This window comes from Salmo trutta, chromosome 5 (genome assembly GCF_901001165.1).
Source record: "Salmo trutta chromosome 5, fSalTru1.1, whole genome shotgun sequence".
NCBI lineage: Eukaryota > Metazoa > Chordata > Actinopteri > Salmoniformes > Salmonidae > Salmo > Salmo trutta.
This window is the reverse complement of record NC_042961.1, coordinates 61016988-61039721: the sequence shown is the minus strand read 5'-3', so window position 1 is coordinate 61039721 and position 22734 is coordinate 61016988. Positions and strand designations below refer to the sequence as shown.

General features: G+C 42.4%; 2 protein-coding genes across 3 annotated transcripts in view; one reads left to right on the top strand and one right to left on the bottom strand.

The window, feature by feature from the left end:
- LOC115194667 (zinc finger protein 251-like) overlaps window positions 1–18142 on the bottom strand; it is a 110782-nt gene extending 92640 nt beyond the window's left edge. Inside the window, exons 1-2 of one of the 2 annotated variants that reach the window (XM_029754540.1) lie at window positions 17779–18142; window positions 13581–14030 (exon numbers count right to left, since the gene is read on the bottom strand). In XM_029754540.1, the coding sequence (XP_029610400.1) occupies window positions 13581–14030; window positions 17779–17944 (616 nt within the window). In that variant the 5' untranslated portion in view covers window positions 17945–18142. The remainder of the gene's footprint in view (window positions 1–13580; window positions 14031–17778) is intronic. The other variant, XR_003878429.1, reaches the window with a different exon arrangement.
- The window catches only part of LOC115194677 (zinc finger protein 37-like), a 1069572-nt gene that overhangs the window by 37789 nt on the left and 1009049 nt on the right, over window positions 1–22734 (top strand). The window lies entirely within an intron of this gene.

Genomic DNA, 22734 nt, shown 5'->3' with positions numbered 1-22734 from the left:
CACCAATCCTACTTCCGTGTTCAAGTCAAGGAATCTTAGGACGTTCTTTGGTCTAGTTGGTGATGAACCCAGAAACACAACAGGGCCGCCAGCTGGATGGGAGTTTACTGTGCAAGGCAGCCTACAGACCACTAGTCAAGGAAAACGACGACTACATGTAGACAAACAGTGGTTATCATCAGTATAGGATGATCTGGGAGAATCAATTCTTCCCCAGGAGTCAACAGTTTATCATTATTCCATACAAGATTAAATCAACATGATGAATGAGCAGCATTAGGTCAGAATTTACGAGAAATACTCTTGGAAATACTCTTGGACAAATGCAAGGATACCTTTTCTGGAATAGTTTTACATTTCATGCATCAGTTACGTCAGCCTGACCTAAATGAAATGACCAGATATTGCTGTTTCTAATGAAGGGAAAAATGAAACAGACTTTGAACAGCAGAACTGTGAATTTCCTACAATACTCTGTACTGTTTGATCATTACCTCGTCATTAAAATCAAATCAAACTTAATTTCCATACATTGTTTTACAACATTTAGTCCATGGTACAGTATATCTATTTATCTGAGAGCCACAGTATGAATGGTCTGGTGTTGCTCTCCTTTCCTAAGAGTGTTGTCCACATCCTGTCTTTTTATTCCCATCTTCTGACTGAAGACCTTATTTCTATTGTCAGTTTTTCTATTTTTGTGGATATTATTCATATTCCTCAGCAGATAAGTCTTCTGAGGCAATATTTTATCACAGACTGAGCAGCCATGTTGTTTCACTCCTGTATGAGTCTGTCCATGTTCATTTAGGTGCTTCTTGGGATTGAAGCTTTTCCCCCTGTCACCACAGCTAAATGGTTTCTCTCTTCTGTAAATGCGTATAATGTCTGGTTATGTGTTACTTGGGATTGAAGCTTTTCCCCCTGTCACCACAGCTAAATGGTTTCTCTCTTCTGTGAATGCATATAATGTCTGGTTATGTGTTACTTGGGATTGAAGCTTTTCCCCCCTCTCTTCTTCTCATGTACATGGACAGATGTTTGAAGATCTTGCCATAAAAGGGGCAGGTGTAGGGTTCCCCCATTGGGGGGTTCGGATCTAATGGTGGGCTGAAATCCAATGGTGGGTTGCTGTCAAGTCCTACATGGTTGCTGCTTATGGCTGAGCTGTGGCTGTAGGCATTGTTCTTATTATCGGGAATTTTGAAACCCTTAATGTGGGTCACAGTGGCAACAGGTTTGAGATCCACTGGTTTAGAGTCACTCTCTGTTCTTCACAGTCTGAGTTTGGGGAAGAGTCAAGGACTGAAGTGGGTCTTCCTGATCACATTCTCTTTTCAAACAGGAAGGAGTGAAATTGAAATCAGTGATATCAGGCCCCTGCTCTTGAATCTGCTCTTCCTTCTGACTGGTCTGAGTTCCTCCTCCTCGTCTTTAATCTGTGTGGTGTCTGGGTCCTTCTGCCCCAGACTGGGGCTCCACTCCTGCTCAGGGGGAACCTCCTCTTCAGAGACAGCGAGAGAGAGCTGCAGGGAGTCTGGAGGGAAGGAGAGGAGGGTAGAGGTAATCTACGGTATATACCACAGAAGTAAATAGAACACCTGAATCATACAGATTAATTCAAGATCTCTATGATGTATACAGCCTTTAGATGTGCCTGAGTGCAAACAGCTAGGACCAGATTCCAAGTTAGTAGATTTTTACAAAGTCCATAATCAATATGGACTTTGTAAAAATCTACTAACTTGGAATCTGGTCCTAGCTGTTTGCACGAAACAAACTGTTACATGTTACGTTTTTCTTGTTCCCCATTTTCCCCTGTTAGTGTGTTTGTGTCCTGAGCATTACAGGTGTACCGAGTTGCGGCTAACGATGGTGGGCGTGGCTGTAGCTGATTACAGAGAGGATATCTGTTTGCCGTGTGAGAGGAGAGAGAGAGAGGAGGGGGAGAGAGAGGACACTTGTTTTTTGTTTGATTATTTGTGTTAATTTCTTTGTGTTTCAGCCTGTCCTCCTGAGGCGCTCCACTCTACCTAGGTCCTGGAGAAGGGAAAAGGTAGATCTGCCCATGGGTGTACATTCTCACGTAGATAACCCATTGTTTTATACACTAGGTTAGCCGGGCGGGTGTCACCCTTGTATTTTTCTTGGAACCAGGTAGGACAGTGGGTTAGGGTTTAGAGTGTGTTAGGAAGGTTTAGGTGTGTAGAAGAGGAGGGACATTTTGTTTATTTTCATTACTTGGACCCCGATCCCAAACATTCCCTTCTCTTACCTTCCCTTGTTGTTGTTTTGTTTCTTACTGATTATTTATGGGTGTGTTTATATTGTTTATTTAAATAATTCACTAAACATCCCGAGGGTTAACATTGAGTTCTGGTTGTGGTCTGATTTATTTATCGCCCATTGCACCCCACATTTCTTCCCATTTCATCCGTGTTACCGGGTGTGTTTAGGCCCAGGCATTTACGTCTCCTCCTCAGACGAGCTACACCCGAGGGGAGAACGTAATACAAACAATAATTAAAATAAATGTAATAACAAGCTGATTGACAAATTTGAATAATGTAATGCTACCACCGCTCCAAATCAAGAACAGCCACCTATATCTCTGGAGACATAATAACAATTCTTTAGTATTTTATTAGGATCTCCATGTCACGTCCTGACCAGTAAAGGGGTCTATTTGTTATTGTAGTTTGGTCAGGACGTGGCAGAGGGTATTTGTTTTCATGGTTTTGTGCATCTGTTTAGAGGGATATTTTGTGTAGTGTTTCTGGGGTTTATTGGTGTAAGTGTCGATGTAGAGGGGGTAGTTGATTTAGGTGGTTCGGGGTGTGTCTATTGTAGAGGGGTATTTGATTTATGTGTTCTGGGGTGTTGGGTATGTTCTTGTGTTTGTATTTCTAAGGGGCTGTTCTAGTTTTATATTTCTGTGTTGGCCTGGTATGATTCTCAATCAGGAACAGCTGTACATCGTTGTTGCTGATTGAGAGTCATACTTAGGTCGCCTGTTTTCACCTGTTAGTTTGTGGGAGATTGTGCTGTGTATAGCTTTGTGCCTTACCGACCTGTTATTCGTTGTGTTTTGTATACGTGTTTGTTTTGGGTTTTTCCTTCTTTGTCCATAATAAAGCAGATGAGTGTACATATTCCTGCTGCGTTTTGGTCCTCTCCTTACGACAATCGTGACACTCCATTAGCTGTAGTGAAATACATACACACATAATATCTAAGTGAAATAGGGGTGTTGCTTTGTTTTTTGAAACCACGTTTGCTGTTCATTTGCGCTATCTGAGATGGGAGCTTCATACAATTATGTCTCAAAACACTGTACGCTTTCTTGAATTTGTTCTGGATTTGGACTGTGAAAAGACCCCTGGTGGGGTAAGTGTGTGTGTTAGTGCTGTGTGTAAATTGACCATTCAAACAATTTGGAATATTCAACACATTCATGTTTCTTATAAAAACAAGAAGTGATGCAGTCAGTCTCTCCTCTACTTGTAGCAAAGAGAAACTGGCATGCATATGATTATTAGCCCCGATTACAGTGAAGAGCAAGATGTGCCGCTCTGTTCTGGGCCAGCTGCCATTTTTTTTTTTAGGTCCTTTGCAGCACCTGACCACATGACTGAGCAATAATCAAGATAAAATAAGATTAGAGCCTGCAGGACTTTATTTGTGGAGTGTGGTGTCAAAAAAGCAGAGCATCTCTTTATCACGGACAGACCTCTCCCCATCTTCGCAAACATTGAATTGAAATGTTTTGACCATGACAGTTTACAATCCAAGATAACACTAAGTAATTTAGTCTCCTCAACTTGCTCAATAGCCACATTATTCATGACCAGATTCAGCTGAGGTGATTTGTACCAAATTAGTTTTAGAGATGTTCAGGACCAGTTTACAGGCCACCCATTCTAAAACTGACTGCAACTCTGTGTTTAGTGTTGCAGTGATCTCACTAGCTGTGGGTACGTACAGGGTTGAATCATCAGCATACATGGACGTACAGGCTTGGTAGGTCATTAGTAAAAAATTAAAAATAGTAGAGGGCCAAGAGAGCTGTCTTGCGGTACACCACACTTTACATGTTTAACATTAGAGAAACTTCCATTAAAGAAAACCCTCTGTGTTCTATTAGATAGATGGCTCTGAATCAACGATATGACAGAAGTTCAAAAGCTGTAACAATTTTTGTTGTGTTATGGTCAATAATATCAAAGGCTGCACTGAAATGTAACAGTACAGCTCCCACAATCCTCTTATCAATTTTTTTCAACCAATAATCAGTCATTTGTGTCATTGCAGTACATATTGAATACCCCTCTCTATAACCATGCTGAAAGTCTGTTGTTCATTTGTTTCCAGAGAAATAGCATTGTATCTGGTCAAGAACATTTTTTTTTTTTTACATACGTTTGCCCAAGGGTCGGCATCAAGCTGATTGGTTCATCCTCAGTATCTTTCCATCAAAGTTGTCAATACCAGGTGGTTTCTCATTATTGATGGACAACACTTTTTCCACATCACCCACACTAACTTTACAAAATTCTAAATTATAATGCTATTCCTTCATTATTTTACGCCTGAAAATGATGGCTCACATTTTGTTGTTGGCATTTCATGCTTAAGTTTGCTCATTCTGCCAATGAAATATTAATTGAAGTCATTGGCAACATCAAAAGGTGTTGAGCCATCTGACTCAATGTAACGCCCTGGCCATAGAGGGGTTTTTGTTCTTTATTTTGGTTAGGGCAGGGTGTTACATTGGGTGGGGGTTCTATGTTCATTTTTCAATGTTTTTGTATTTCTTTATTTTGGGCTGTGTGTGGCTCCCAATCAGGCACAGCTGTAGTTCGTTGTTGCTGATTGGGAGTCACACATAAGTAACCTGTTTTTTCCTTTGGGTTTTTGTGGGTGATTGTTTCTGTTTAGTGCTTTCTGTTTCGTTGTTAGTACCTGACAGAACTGTCGGCTGTCATTTTGTTTATTTTGTCAAGTGTTCTCTTTTCAATTAAAATTCATTCAAGATGAACACATCCTTCGCTGCACCTTGGTCTTTCTCTAACGACGGCCGTTACAGAATCACCCACCAACAACGGACCAAGCAGCGGAGGAAGGAGCAGCACAAGGAGGGGATGAAGCAGCGTGCTCGGGAGGTCATGGCATCCTGGTCGCTGGAGGTGTTGGAGTCAAGGATTGACTGGACATGGGATCAATTATTTGACCATTGCAACAACCTGCCGAGGGAGAGCGACAGACACGGGAGGCAGCCCCCCAAAAAACATTTGGGGGGGCACACAGGGAGATTGGCGGAGTCAGGCGGTAGACCTGAGCCAACTCCCCGTGCTTACCGGAAGCAGCGTGGTACTGGTAAGGCACCGTGTTATGCTGTGAAGCGCATGGTGTCTCTAGTGTGCGTTCATAGCCCGGTGCACTATAGGCCAGCCCTCCGCAAGTGCCATGCGAGTGCAGGCATCGAGCCAGGACGGATTGTGCCAGCTCAGCGCGTCTGGTCTACAGTGTGCCTTTTCGGTCCAGGTTATCCTGCACCGGCTCTGCGCACTGTGTCTCCAGGGTGCTGGGAGGGTCCAGTTCGCCCAATGCCTGCGCTCTGCCTGTGCCGGGCAAAAGTGGGCATTCAGCCTGGAGTGTGGGTAAAGAGCCTACGTACCAGAACTCCAGTGCTCCCCCACAGCCCGGTTTATCCTGTGCCTCCTCCTCGGACCAGGCCTCCAGTGGGTCTCCCCATCCTGGTCAGTCCTGTGCCTCCTCCACGGACCAGGCCTCCAGGGGGTCTCCCCATCCTGGTCAAGCCTGTGCCTCCTCCACGGACCAGGCCTCCAGTGGGTCTCCCCATCCTGCTCAGTCCTGTGCCTCCTCCACAGACCAGGCCTCCAGTGGGTCTCCCCATCCTGCTCAGTCCTGTGCCTCCTCCACGGACCAGGCCTCCAGTGGGTCTCCCCAGCCTGGTGAGTCCAGTGCCTGCGCCCAGAGCCAGGCCTCCTTCATGTCTCCCCAGCCTGGTGAGGCCTGGGCCAGAGCCACCAGAGCCGCCCGCCAGTCCGGAACCGCCAGAGCCGCCCGCCAGTCCGGAGCCGCCAGAGCCGCCCGACAGTCCGGAGCCGCCCGACAGTCCGGAGCCGCCAGAGCCGCCCGACAGTCCGGAGCCGCCAGAGCCGCCCGACAGTCCGGAGCCGCCAGAGCCGCCCGACAGTCCGGAGCCGCCAGAGCCGCCCGCCTGTCCGGAGCGGCTTTAACTAGCAATACAAACCGATTTGTCATAGCTACCTAAAGTTAACCAAATAGGTTCAATGTTAGCTAGCTAACATTAGGCTATAACTAGCAATGCGAAATGGCATTCTGAGGAAACATCACTAACGTTACACACACATCATACATGTAAATTAATGTTAGCTAGCAACCCAGCCATCTAACGTTAGCTAGCTAACAGCAAGCTTGAACTTGGGGTCTTTTGTTTAGACATGTAACGTTAATGTTAGCTAGCTAAAAAATGAACTATAATCCCAATCCATAGAGTAACGTTACTAGCAATACAAACAGATTGTCATAGCTAAGTTAACCGAATAAGCTAGGTTCAATGTTAACGTTAACTAGCAAGCCAGCGATCGAACTCCAGCTGGCTAGCTAACTGCAAGCCTTAACTCGCAATGAAAACAACTTTCTGACAAAATTAGAAACGTATATCTGAAACTGTACCGAGATTCCAATTTGACAGAGAATCCAGGTAGACGCTACACAATTGGCTGCCAGGAAGCACAAGGGGCTTACTCTGAGTCATTGTCACACTAGGATTATGAGGATGCAGTAAAGTCTATAGCTAGTTAGATTGCTCCTTTCCCCCAACTTAGCTATTCCCTTTATAATTAGACTTTTAGCATGTTCCAAATTTTCTAATTTACACCAGCCAAGAGTTTGTCTCGTCAAAACTTTGACTCCTTTAACACAATTTATTTATAGTCCCAGTCTCAGGCGGTCTCTTCACACAATCGATTTATAGTCCTGGCGTTCGACTGCCTTTAATGACCTAGATATCTTTCTGAACCTTTCCTCTGTAGTAACTCCCTCTGTTTAAGAAGTACAATTACATTTCTTATCACATATTGTGATAAAAGCACTGAAATTGTTTGCCACGAGGCAGTGGTTATTGATACATTTAAAAAAAAGATATACTTTCCTGATATTCTCCTTCCATCTTTCAGAGTATTTCTCATCGATTTTGTCTTAACGCTGCTCATTCTTGATATTGTTAGAATTTTTTAATGATCCACACCCCTAAATGTTTTAAAGGTACACTACATGGGATCTTTTGTTTCAGCTCAAGAAACATGGGACCAACACTTTACATGTTGCATTTCTATTTACTGTTTGTCAAATTATAATTATTGTATTCATTTTTAAGTTATATAACAACATTCTAACCTTGTTGACAATTATCTAGTGCAAAAATGGCATTATTTCACTATTTGTATCCGTTTGGATCAGTTTCAATGGGGGACTTTTATTTTGAATGCAAACCGGAAATTCCACTATTGTGGTTCATCCTTATTGTGGCTAGCTTCAGGATTGGAGGTGAATGTTTTGATTTAATTCCTGATAACATTATGTGGTCCTGGGGGGGACATTCAGCCTATACCTGATAACATTATGTGGTCCTGGGGGGGGGGGGGGGGGCATTCAGCATATACCTGATAACATTATGTAATCCTTGGGGGGGGGGGGGACATTCAGCATATACCTGATAACATTATGTGGTCCTGGGGGGGACATTCAGCATATACCTGATAACATTATGTGGTCCTGGGGGGGGGGGGGACATTCAGCATATACCTGATAACATTATGTGGTCCTTGGGGGGGGGATATTCAGCATATACCTGATAACATTATGTGGTCCTGGGGGGGACATTCAGCCTATACCTGATAACATTATGTGGTCCTGGGGGGGGGGGGGGACATTCAGCATATACCTGATAACATTATGTGGTCCTGGGGGGGGGGGGGACATTCAGCATATACCTGATAACTTTATGTGGTCCTGGAGGACATTCAGCATATACCTGATAACATTATGTGGTCCTGGGGGGGGGGACATTCAGCATATACCTGATAACATTATGTGGTCCTGGGGGGGGGACATTCAGCATATACCTGATAACATTATGTGGTCCTGGGGGGGGGACATTCAGCATATACCTGATAACATTATGTGGTCCTGAGGGGGGGGCATTCAGCATATACCTGATAACATTATGTGGTCCTGGGGGGGGGGGGGCATTCAGCATATACCTGATAACATTATGTGGTCCTGGGGGGGGGGGGAACGACATTCAGCATATACCTGATAACATTATGTGGTCCTGGGGGGGGGCATTAAGCATATACCTGATAACATTATGTGGTCCTGGGGGGGGGGGGACATTAAGCATATACCTGATAACATTATGTGGTCCTGGGGGGGGGGGACATTCAGCATATACCTGATAACATTATGTGGTCCTGGGGGGGGGACATTCAGCATATACCTGATAACATTATGTGGTCCTGGAGGACATTCAGCATATACCTGATAACATTATGTGGTCCTGGGGGGGACATTCAGCATATACCTGATAACATTATGTGGTCCTGGGGGGGGACATTCAGCATATACCTGATAACATTATGTGGTCCTGGGGGGGGACATTCAGCATATACCTGATAACATTATGTGGTCCTGGGGGGGGACATTACCGGGCAGGTATCCCCAACAGGTTTTAACTACCAAAATTACCGGTAGCTTTGCAACCCTAATGGGGACTCTTCTTGCCGCTCAGCAAGCATGTCAGCCGGGGGACGGAACATAGTTACACTCCAAATTGACCGCAAGAATACCAAACAGATACAGTATGTGGGGAAAAAAAATAAGAATCATTTCAAACCATGATAACACTGGGGATAAGATCCAGCCAGGTTACCTGTGATACAAATCAGTATTCGACTGCCATGTATGTCGGGAGATGATGTGGAAACCGGCCACTAGAGGCAACAGTGAGCGCTGTTACCTTCAAGTAGGTTTGGGTTGTGGACTGGGATGGCGGAAGGGAGTAAGCATCTGCCTCTGATTCCAAAGGTTACAAGTTCGAATTCTGTGAAGTTTTAAGCCTATCCCAAACCTTAACCCTTACCGTAACCATTCAGCATTAATACCTAACCTTAACCATTCAGCATTAATACCTAACCTTAACCATTCAGCATTAATACCTAACCTTAACCATTCAGCATTAATACCTAACCTTAACCTTAAACACTTCCATATTTTACGTACACAAGAACTTCCAAATTTTACGTTTAAAAAACATTCTGACGTGAGAGACCTAGTTGATATGATCACATATACAGGACCAGTCAAAAGTTTGGACACACCTACTCATTCAATGGTTTTTCTTTATTTGACTATTTTCTACATTGTAGAATAATAGTGAAGACATTAAAACTATGAAATAACACATATGGAATCATGTTGTAACCAAAAAAGTGTTAAACAAATCTAAATATATTTTAGATTCTTCAAAGTAGCCACCCTTTGCCTTGAAGACAGCTTTGCACACTCTTGGCATTCTCTCAACCAGCTTCACATGGAATGCTTTTCCAACAGTCTTGAAGGAGTTCCCACATATGCTGAGCACTTGTTGGCTGCTTTTCCTTCACTCTGCGGTCCAACACATCCCAAACCATCTCAATTGGGTTGAGGTCGAGTGATTGTGGAGGCCAGGTCATCTGATGCAGCACTCCATCACTCTCCTTCTTGGTCAAATAGCCCTTACACAGCCTGGAGGTGTGCTGGGTCATTGTCCTGTTGAAAAAGAAATTACAGTACCACTAAGCGAAACCAGATGGGATGGCGTATTGCTGCAGTAACCATGCTGGTTAAGTGTGCCCTGAATTCTAAATAAATCCCTGACAGTGTCACCAGCAAAGCACCCCCACACCTCCATGCTTCACGGTGGGAACCACACAAGCAGAGATCATCCGTCCACCTACTCTGCATCTCACAAAGACACGGCAGTTGGAACCAAAAATCTCAAATTTGGACTGATCAGACCAAAGGACAGATTTCCACCGGTCTAATGTCCATTGCTAGTGTTTCTTGGCCCAAGCAAGTCTCTTCTTATTATTGGCATCCTTTAGTAGTGGTTTCTTTGCAGCAATTCGACCATGAAGGCCTGATTCACGCAGTCCTCTGAACAGATGATGTTGAGTTGTGTCTGTTACTTGAACTCTGTGAAGCATTTATTTGGGCTACAATTTCTGAGGCTGGTAACTCCAATGAACTTGTCCTCTGCAGCAGAGGTAACTCTAGTTCTTTCCTGTGGCGGTCCTCATGAGAGCCAGTTTCATCATAGCGCTTGATGGTTTTTGCGACTTCACTTGAAGAAACTTTTAAAGTTCTTGAAATTGTCCGAATGAACTAACCCCCATGTCTTAAAGTAATGATGGACTGTCATTTCTCTTTGCTTATTTGAGCTGTTCTTGCCATAATATGGACATGATATTTTACCGTATACCACCCCTACCTTGTCACAACACAACTGACTGGCTCAAATGCATTAAGGAAAGAAATTCCAAAAATTAGCTTTTAACAAGGCACACCTGTTAATTGAAATGCATTCCAGGTGACTACCTCATGAAGCTGGTTGAGAGAATGCCAAGTGTGCAAAGCTGTCGATCAAGGCAACGGGTGGCTACATTGAAGAATCTCAAATATAAAATATATTTTGATATGTTTAACACTTTTGGTTACTACATGATTCCATATGTATTATTTCATAGTTGTGATGTCTTCACTATTATTCTACAATGTAGAGTAGGTGTTCTAAAACTTTTGACTGGTACTGTAAATCTATTTACACGTGGGAATACTTGGGAACAGATTCCCTAAATGAATAAAATAAATATCCAACCACGAACCAAAAAAAAGTAATTGTATATATTATCTTGTTTTAATCAGAAAACTTGGGGCCAAATAAAATCACCCAACGAGCCGCCTATTGGGAATTCTACATTACATCTGGACATCTTGTATCCATATCTGACTACGACATTGAATGTTCACAACTCTCCAACCCCATCCCTCAGTTGTTCACCTAAAAAGTGGTGGTTGTCTGAACTGCAGATTGTCCATTTCATACACAAAGAGTAGCAACATTACCTGTCAGGTTCAGACAACAGCCCCATGATATCATTACTGTGACATTGGACTAAGCAGGATCAGGAGGACCAGTTAGAGTTGGTCCACAGGTGTATCTCAATACTCTCTTAGTCCCCTCTCTGTGTCCTCATTTACTTTCTTTGTGGATGTTTTTCACGTGTTAGCAGATTAGTCTTCTGAATGAATATATTATCAAACTAAGCAGCCATGTTGTTTCTGATTGAAGTTTATCCCTCAGTCACCACAGCTAAATGGTTTCTCTCCTGTGTGAATCAGTATATGTCTCCTTAGGCCCCTCCTCTGAATAAAGCTCTTCCCACAGTCTCCACAGGTGAATGGTTTCTCTCCTGTGTGAGTCAGTTTATGCATGGTTAGATGCCGCTTTCGATTGAAGCGTTTCCCGCAGTCTCCACAGGTGAATGGTTTCTCTCCTGTGTGAGTCAGTTTATGCATGGTTAGGTGCCCCTTCCGATTGAAGCTTTTCCCACAGTCACCACAGCTAAATGGTTTCTCTCCTGTGTGAATCAGTATATGTCTCCTTAGGTCCCTCTTCTGAATAAATCTCTTCCCACAGTCATCACAGGTGAATGGTTTCTCTCCTGTGTGAATCAGTATATGTCTCCTTAGGTCCCTCTTCTGAATAAATCTCTTCCCACAGTCATCACAGGTGAATGGTTTCTCTCCAGTGTGAGTCAGTTTATGTTCAGTTAGGCTCACCTTCCGATTGAAGCTTTTCCCACAGTCACCACAGCTAAATGGTTTCTCTCCTGTGTGAGTCAGTTTATGTTCAGTTAGGCTCACCTTCCGATTGAAGCTTTTCCCACAGTCACCACAGCTAAATGGTTTCTCTCCTGTGTGAGTCAGTTTATGAGTGGTTAGATTCCCTTTGAGACGGAAGCTTTTCCCACAGTCACCACAGCTAAATGGTTTCTCTCCTGTGTGAGTCAGTTTATGATTGGTTAGATTCCCTTTGAGACGGAAGTTTTTCCCACAGTCACCACAGCTAAATGGTTTCTCTCCTGTGTGAGTCAGTTTATGTTCAGTTAGGCTCACCTTCCGAATGAAGCTTTTCCCACAGTCACCACAGGTGAATGGCCTCTCTCCTGTGTGAGTCAGTTTATGCCTGGTTAGGTGCGCCTTGCGAATAAAGCTTTTCCCACAGTCACCACAGATAAATGGCTTCTCTCTTGTGTGAATCCTCATGTGCTTGGACAGAGGTTTGAGATCCACTGGTTTGGAGTGAGTCTCTCTGTTCTCCACAGTCTGGGTTTGGGGAAGAGTCAAGGACTGAAGTGGGTCCTCCAGATCACATTCACTTTTCACACAGGAAGGAGTGAATATGGAGTCTTTGGTATCAAAGAGCCCTTGAAGCTGCTCTTCCTCCTGACTGGTCCCGAGTTCCTCTTTAATCTGTGTGGGCTCTGGGTCCTCCTGCCGCAGACTGGGGCTCCACTCCTGCTGCTCAGAGGGAACCTCCTCTTCAGAGACAGAGAACTGCAGGGAGTCTGGAGGGAAGGAGAGGAGGAACAGATGTTATTTATATATTACAGAATTAAATACAACACTTGAATCACAAATGTGAATTATAGATCTCAATGATTTTTTAATTGCAAATGTCTTTATTGGCATTGATCCAAAATAATAACAGAAGCTAAAATAATGTGCAATACAGATAAAAATAGTTTTACTGCTCCCAAATTTGATATTTTAATAAAGCTTGTACACGTCCTAATAATTTGAGAGATTTCTCAGAAAACTAGATGTTTTGATCACCGTATTCTTACTTCTATTATGACCTCACAGCGTTTAAGATGAGCAGAGTCAGGGGTCTACAGGACTGAAGCCGTACTCTGCCTACTGCCATCATCAATATAATATTGAATTACTAGTGTGAACGTAAACGTACTCACTGTCTCTAATGAAATGCATTGGAGTCAAGAGAGGCTGTGCTATTTATGCTTCTGGATAATAATGAATGAATCTTCAATGACGACAAGTGAGAAAGTTAAAAAAAACAAAGATCATCACCCCCCAAAATGCTGACCTCCCCTGTTATTGGTAAGGAGGGGGGTGTATGATCTTCACTCCTGATTTTAGTAGTAGCAGCCACATGAATGTATAAGTGTTCAGAAAGATATTATATTCTTATTTACAATAAAAAAAATGACGCCAAAAGTACAATACGTTACACTTTAAATGTTTGTCATTTAGCAGACGCTCTTATCTGCAGCAATTTACTTGAGAAATTAGGGTTAAGTGCCTTGCTCAAGTGCACATGGACAGATTTTTCACCTAGTCGGCTTGGGGATTCGATAGGCCACCCGTGGCCCCACATTATTCACCTTTCAGTACGTCTACATACTAACCTATTCTGCATAGTTTAATCTCCGGTGTGATCTCCAGCAGTCTCCGTAGAAGATCATTCTCCTCCTGGTACTCCGCTACTGCTTTCGCAAATACCCCGGAAATCTCCACAGCAGCAAATGCCGTTAAACGCTCATTTAAAAACTCTCGAAACGACTGTAGTTTAGACATTTTCACTGGACTGAGAGTTGGGTGTTCAGCTAGTATGGCTTCTTGACGTGGGTCCATCTGATCACATTCACTTTTCACACAGGAAGGAGTGAATATGGAGTCTCTGGTATCAACGAGCCCTTGAAGCTGCTCTTCCTGCTGACTGGTCCTGACTTCCTCCTGTTCCTCTTTAATCTGTGTGGTCTCTGGGTCCTTCTGTCCCAGACTGGGGCTCCACTCCTGCTCACAGTGCTGCTGCTCAGGGGAAACCTCCTCTTCAGAGACAGAGAGCTGCAGGGAGTCTGGAGGGAAGGAGAGGAATAGCAGACGTTATTTATAACATGTGACCTAGATATTTTGTATGTATGTATTGATATGTAGGCTACACGTGCCTCTTTTTAAATGGATGTAGTTCTGTCCTTGAGCTGTTCTTGTCTATTAATGTTCTGGATGATGTCATGTTTCATGTGGACCCCAGGAAGAGTAGCTGCTGCTTTTGCAACAGATAATGGGGATCTTAATAAAACACCAAATAACCACAGTATTAGTTATAACCATAAAACGGTCAAACAGGGAAATGGTTCTAATCGTTTTTCCACCATTCATTTCTCCCATAGGGGATTTTACAATAACTTAAAATAAGGACTGTGTTTTGTGTTGGCTAACCCTGACGTGACGTTTTGATAACTGTCTAAATCTCTCTAGGACAAGGTGACTTTATCAATATATTCGCCTATATTTACCCCCCAAAAGTGAAATGCTAATTAGCTCCTAATGTGGCTATCACAAAGAACTACAAAACATAAAGAACTACAAACACCATAATGATCTGGACGGGACTGCCAATCAAGGCAAAGGTAAGAATCTATGGATTCACTATCTAACGTCATCTAAATGTAGTAATGAATAAACTGCCAAAATGTATTTAAATGAACAATTCTGTGAACTGCCTTGTACGAGTTTTAAAATTACGGAAATACCTGTTAGAAAAGAAGTCAGCTATAGACGACGTGCAGGCGCTTGCTGGGATTTGTAGTTCCACATGATATCTACTTTGATGCTAATTAGCATTTTTCGAATCTGAGAGTAAAAGAGACGAATATCAGTGGAGGCTCCTCAGAGGAAGGGGAGGCCCATCCTCCTCAGTGGATTTCATTAAAATGGTTTAACATTAAAAAAAGTTATCCTTTTTAGATAAAACTATATTAAATATATCCATGTCACCAAATAATTTATTTTAAAACTAAAAAGTCGCACACTCCAAATATAAATTCGCAGTAATTTATTGGGTAAATCACCAATGTTTCGGGCATCACTGTGCCTTCTTCAGGGTGATGTCATGAATACTTGATATGATGTTCATAAGAAGGGCCTGAGATCAAAGTCAATATTCAGACCACTAAAGGGTCAATGTTTTTAGACAGGATCTCCAGTAAGCCTCCCTTTATATTAGTAGGATCTCCATGTTACCTCCTCTCCTTGGTAGAGCAACATGCTCAATGCCTGTGTATTTTTAGGGCGGAGATTGGATGATTAGCTTCAACAAAGTGAGCTGCTACACTGCAATGTTCTTACACCTGATTGAGCTGCGGTGTTCAGTTATACGTGCTACTCTAAGGTAACACCATGGTGTAGCCAGAGGACAGCTAGTTTCCATCCTCCTCTCGGTACATTGACTTCAATACAAAACCTCGGAGGTTCATTGTTCTCGCCCCCTTCCATAGACTTACACAGTAATTATGACAACTTCCGGACGACGTCCTCTAACCTATCAGAGCTCTTGCAGCATGAACTGACATGTTGTCCACACAATCATAGTACTAGTTTAATTCTCCGATCCTAAAAGCATAAGCTACAGCTAGCTAGCACTGCATAACATGTGGTGAATAGTTGACTCAAAGAGAGAGAAAGACAATAGTTGAACACTTTTGAACGATTTAATATCTTCAAAAATGAAGGAGAAGAGAGAGAGAGTTGGCTATATTTCGTATATTTTTCACTTCTACTTAGCTAGCGAATGCAGCTAGCTAGTTAAGCCTACTTAAACACCCAGCTCAAACAGAGATGGATGCTATGTTAGTGTAATGAGTGTGAAATGGCTAGCTAGTTAGCGGTGGGCGCTAACAGCGTTTCAATCGGTGACGTCACTCGCTCTGAGACCATGAAGTAGTTCTTCTTTCCCTTGCTCTGCAAGGGCCACGGTTTTTGTGGAGCGATAGGTAACGATGCTTCGTGGGAGGCAGTTGTTGATGTGTTCAGAGGGTCGATGGTTCAAGCCCAGGTTGGGGCGAGAAGAGGGACAGAAGCAACACTGTTACATTAGCTAGCTGGCTATGGCTATCCAACCCTGGAACTCTTCCAAGTCAAGGTAAGCTTTTGGCTTTATAAATGTATTACCACCGGGGTCCTCCGGTGTAACTGCTAAACTGCTTGCTGAACTACAAACACCATAATGATCTGGACGAGACTGCTTCATTTTTTCAATGAAGGTCTACAGTAGCCTCAGCAGCACTCTGTAGGGTAGCACCATAGTGTAGCCAGAGGACAGCTAGTTTCCGTCCTCCTCTGGGTACATTGACTTCAATACAAAACCTAGGAGGCTTATGGTTCTCACCCCCTTCCATAGACTTACACAGTAATTATGACAACTTCGAGATTACGTCCTCCAGCCTATCAGAGCTCTTGCAGCATGAACTGACATGTTGTCCACACAATCATAGGATCGGAGAATTAAACTAGTACTAAAAGCATACGCTAGAGCTAGCTAGCTATCCCTGCATAACATGTGGTGAATAGTTGACTCAAAGAGAGAAAGACAATAGTTTAACACTTTTGAACAATAGTGAGAGAAATAGCTATAGTTCATATTTTTTTCACTTCCACTTTCTTAGCTAGCTAGTTTAGCCTACTCAAACAAAAATGGATGCTATGTTAGCTAGCTATGTCTATGGCTATCCAACACTGGAACTCTTCCAAGTCAAAGAAAGCTTTTGGTTTAATTAATGTATTGTATATGTATTGCCACTGGGGCCCACCGGTGTAACTGCTAAACTGCTTGCTGACTACACTGTACTGCATGATTGTAGAGAGTTTACTAATGTGTTAGTTCTAGTAGCTATGTTGACAATGATGTCAGCTAATAAAAACGGGGATAAACATACCTGAATCTGTCCAATAGAAACTCTTCTTTGCAACTGTTGGATTAATGATTACACCCTAGATCAGTTAGATGCAGGCAAGAGTCTGCATGACGGTATTAAATGTGTCACTGTCAGTCACCTAAAATGTTTCTCAACCTGTGCATCTATGTTGTAAACTTTAATTCATAGGCTAGGCTGTAACAACCTCATGATGGCTATAGGGAAAATGTGAGTATCATATAGTAGCCTAAACCCATTAATGTTACATTGAGCTGGGTGAATGGAATATGAATGACAGTCATCCAGTATTCTTTAATAGAAATAAGGCCATGCTCATAAAAAAAATATATATATTGTCCTCATCTTTAACAGCACCAACCGCCACTGACGAATATATTGATAAAAGTCACCTTGTCTGAGATTTACATGGTTATCAAAACGTCAAACCGGGGTAAGCCTACATTAAACGCAAGCCTTATTTTAAGTGTTTCTAAAATCTCCTATGGGAAAAATGAATGGTGGATAAATGATTGAAACCATTTCCCTGTTTGAGCGCTAGGTTTTATGGGTATTATTACACCTCCACTGTGGGACTCTATACAGGCTTTAGACATCAGGGTTGGGGTCAATTTGAATTTTTAAGCCAGTAAATTCAAGACTAGGCTAACTATAATGCCAATTCAATAGTTAAAAACTAGAATCCATTTTCAATTACTTCTCAGTAATTGAAGAGAAGCTATTTATTTCCAAATTTGATCCATTTTTGAATTATAAATTCAAATCACTTCCTGTTTTTATCCATGCACGGTAAGTTTAAAACCAACTTCTTCAACATGTATGAAGTGGTGATTAGTTAACAGTTTATCAATAAAGTGGAGCTATAGCTAGCTATCAGTATCTACATACGAACCTGTTCTACATAGTTGTATCTCCGGTGTCCTCCGCAGCAGTCTCCGTAGCCGATCATTCTCCTCCTGGTATTCTACTACCGTTTTCTCAACTGCACCGAAAATCTCCACAGCAGCCGCCGTTAAACGCTCATTTAAAAACACATGAAACAACTGTAGTTTAGACATTTTATGTCAAATTAGAGCTGGGTAGCCTATTTTGTTTAGTCAGTGTGTATTTTCTTTACTCCACACGAGGAACAAAATAAAAACTCGTCACCAATCCTACTTCCGTGTTCAAGTCAAGGAATCTTAGGACGTTCTTTGGTCTAGTTGGTGATGAACCCAGAAACACAACAGGGCCGCCAGCTGGATGGGAGTTTACTGTGAAAGGCAGCCTACAGACCACTAGTCAAGGAAAACGACGACTACATGTAGACAAACAGTGGTTATCATCAGTATAGGATGATCTGGGAGAATCAATTCTTCCGCAGGAGTCAACAGTTTATCATTATTCCATACATTGTTTTACAACATTTAGTCCATGGTACAGTATATCTATTTATCTGAGAGCCACAGTATGAATGGTCTGGTGTTGCTTTCCTTTCCTAAGAGTGTTGTCCACATTCTGCCTTGAAGACGTTATTTCTATTGTCTGTTTTTCTCTCTTTGTGGATATTATCCATACTGTATGCTCAGGGTTGGGTAGGTTACTTTCTAAATGTAATCCATTACAGTTACTAGTTACCTGTCCAAAATTGTAATCAGTAGTGTAATTTTTGGATTACCCAAACTCAGTAACGTAATCTGATTACATTTAGTTACTTTTAGATTACTTCCCCCTTAAGAGGCATTAGAAGAATAAAAAAAATGTATATGTTACCAATTGAATAACATTTATTGCAAGATCAATCAATGTTAAAGTTTACATAGCTGACCATATATGGATGTTCAATGTTACTTTATGGGTTGGTTATGTAGGCTTCCTCTAACCCATCGCTTTCTACTACAAATAATAATATGATTAAATTATATCTATACATTAATAACCAAAGTCTATCAGAATTCAGTCATTCCAATAAATGTTATACCCCTTGATCTTCAAGAATAGGACTTGGAAATATGGAAGTATAGATTAACCATTGTTTTACCTGAGCATGACCCCAAAACCAAGGACTTATTAGCCAGCACTACTCTGTTGTTTATGATTTTGTTGTCATGGAGGACTGATTGGGCTGACTGATTCGAGTTGAAAAATAAATGCTGCTCTCATGGAATGGCATGCTTTGAACACTACTGAAAAGTGCTATTTACATGTGAAAAATGAATGCCATATTCTGCATTTGTTATATGCCTATTGTTTTCCTTTTTGTAGTGGACACTTTGATATCTTGAAAATATGCTGCCGTTTAAAGGGCAAATCATCAGCAACCCCCCGCAGACGATCCCGCAGGTGAAGAAGCCGGATGTGGAGGTCCGGGGCTGGCGTGGTTATACGTGGTCTGCGGTTGTGAGGCCGGTTGCACTCACTGCCAAAATCTCTAAAACAACGTTGGAAGCAGCTTAACATTTAATTATTTGGCAACAGCTCTGATGGACATTACTGCAGTCAGCATGCCAATTGCACATTCCCTCAAAACTTGAGACATCTGTGGCATTGTTTTTGTGTGACAAAACTGCATATTTTAAAGTGGCCTTTTTGTCCCCAGCACAAGGTGCACCTGTGTAATGATTGTGCTGTTTAATCAGCTTCTTGATATGCCACACCTGTCAGGTGGATGGATTATATTGACAAAGTAGAAATGCTCCCTAACAGGGATGTAAACAAATTTGTGCACAACATTTGAGAGAAATAAGCTTTTTGTGCATATGTAACATTTCTGGGCTATTATATTTCAGTGCATGAAACGACACTGCATTTATATTTTTGTTCTGTATATATGGCTGTGGTCCGGTGCCTTATTTCCTACAATACTGTCAATCAACAGGCGGAAGGTAGCCTAGGGTTTAAGAGGCAAGCGGAGGGTTCCAATCCCAAGAAGTGAGTGGTTGCTGGTATCAAATCCTAGATGCCATACCTGCTGTCCTGCCCTTAACCCCCCACAACAACTGCTTCACAGGAGCCGTAGTATGGCAGCCCCCTGCTCCAACCTCTATATACAATGCATTCTGAAAGTATTCAGCCTCCTGCTCCAACCTCTATATACAATGCATTCTGAAAGTATTCAGACCCCTGCTCCAACCTCTATATACAATGCATTCTGAAAGTATTCAGACCCCTGCTCCAACCTCTATATACATTGCATTCTGAAAGTATTCAGCCCCCTGCTCCAACCTCTATATACAATACATTCTGAAAGTATTCAGCCCCCTGCTCCAACCTCTATATACAATGCATTCTGAAAGTATTCAGACCCCTGCTCCAACCTCTATATACAATGCATTCTGAAAGTATTCAGACCCCTGCTCCAACCTCTATATACAATGCATTCTGAAAGTATTCAGACCCCTTTTCTTTTCCACATTGTTACTTTACAGCCTTATTCTAAAATGATTTAAATCCTTTTTTCACCCTCATCAATCTACACACAATACCCCATAATAACATCACAATACCCCATAATAACATCACAATACCCCATAATAACATCACAATACCCCATAATGACATCACAATACCCCATAATGACATCACAATACCCCATAATAACATCACAATACCCCATAATAACATCACAATACCCCATAATAACATCACAATACCCCATAATAAAAAAGCAAAAACAGGTTTTTAGACATTTTATCAAATTGTTAACAAATAAATGAAAATATCACATTTACATAAGTATTCAGACCCTTTACTCAGTACTTTGTTGAAGCACCTTTGATAGCGATTACAGCCTTGAGTTTTCTTGGATATATAGCTACAAGCTTGGCACACATGTAATTGGGAAGTTTCTCCCAATCTTCTCTGCAGATCCTCTCAAGCTCTGTCAGGTTGGATGGGGACCGTCGCTGCACAGCTTTTTTCAGGTCTCTCCAGAGATGTTAGATCGGGTTCAAGTCCGGACTCTGGCTGGGCCACTCAAGGACATTCAGAGACTTGCCCCGAAGCCACTCCTGCGTTATCTTGGCTGTGTGCTTAGGGTCGTTGTCCTGTTGGAAGGTGAACCTTCGCCCCAGTCTGAGATTGTGAGCGTTCTGGATTAGGTTTTCATCAAGGATCTCTCTGTATTTTGCTCCGTTCATCTTTCCCTTGATCCTTGATCCCAGTCCCTGCCTCTGAAAAACATCCCCACAGCATGATGCTGCCACCACCATGCTCACCGTAGCGATGGTGCCAGGTTTCCTCCAGACGTGAAGCTTGACATTCAGGCCAAAGAGTTCAATCTTGGTTTCATCAGACCAGATAATCTTGTTTCTCATGGTCTGAGAGTCATTTACGTGCCTTTTGGCAAACTCCAAGCGGGCTGTCATGTGCCTTTTACTGAGGAGTGGCTTCCGTCTGGCCACTTTACCATAAAGGCCTGATTGGTAGAGTGCTGCAGAGATGGTTGTCCTTCTGGAAGGTTCTCCCATCTCCACAGAGGAACTCTGGAGCTCTGTCAGAGTGACCATCGGGTTCTTGGTCACCTAGGCCCTGACCAAGGCCCTTCTCCCCCAATTTCTCAGTCTGGCCAGGGGGCCAGCTCTAGGAAGAGTCTTGGTCGTTCCAAACTTCTTCCATTTAAGAATGATGGAGGCCACTGTGTTCTTGGGGACCTTCAATGCTGCAGATTGTTTTTGGTACCCTTCCCCAGATCTGTGCCTCGACACAATCCTGTCTCGGAGCTCTACGGACAATTCCTTCGACCTCATGGCTTGGTTTTTGCTCTGACATGCACTGTCAACTGTGGGACCTTATATAGACAGGTGTGTGCCTTTCCAAATCATGTCCAATCAATTGAATTTACCACAGGTGGACTCCAATCAAATTGTAGAAACATCTCAAGGATGATCAATGGAAACAGGATGCACCTGAGCTCAATTTCGAGTCTCATAGCAAAGGGTCTGAATACTTATGTAAATAAGGTATCTGTTTTTTATTTTTAATGAATTTGCAAAAATAATTATAATATTTAAGTAAAAATATTTATATAATTTTTTTTTGCTTTGTCATTATGTGGTATCGTGTGTAGATTGATAAGTAAAAAGTTAAGGGGTCTGAATACTTTCTGAATGCGTCTCTTTAGGAGGGGTTGACATGGAAGCGGGAGTTGAATTTGGAACTGTACAATTGGACAATAAAGGAATCTTAATCTGTAGTGTTTCATTCAAACCAAATAAATGTGTTTTACAAAAGTAAATCCAAGGCCGGCTCCTGCCTTTTGGGGCCCTGAGAGATTTGGTTGGGGTGCCCCCCACCTCGTGGTAAAACATTTGAGTACCCCCCTGATGGTGAAGAGAAATGTATGTTTTAAAATTCCTTTTCTGCAATTCTACACATTTTGTAATTTTTTATTTAACCTTATTTAAGGTTAGTCGGTTAAGAACAAATTCTTATTTACAATTATGGCCTAGTGGGTTAACTGCCTTGAACAGGGGAAGAACGACAGATTTTTACCTTGTCAGCTCAGGGATTCGATCTAGCAACCTTTCGGTTACTGGCCCAATGTTCTAACCACTAGGCTACCTGCCGCCCCCCTACCGTAATGACTTATTCCAAGTTAATATGGGCCCCTGGGCACATTCCCTGCCCGGTCTGTATTCAGCAGTGATTACTACTAAGTTTAGATAGCTGGCTAGACTAACTTCCAATATAAAAATTGTTAGCTGACATCGCTAATCGAGTGATTATCAGTGACAAACAAACTGCTGATGCACAACCAAATGTCTAAATTGGACCTGGTGTATTCTACTATTCTGAGTCTTAATAGTAAGTTGAGACCCAGACTGAGCTCCTAAGATATTGTCAAACCACGTCAAGAGGCAGTCAATGA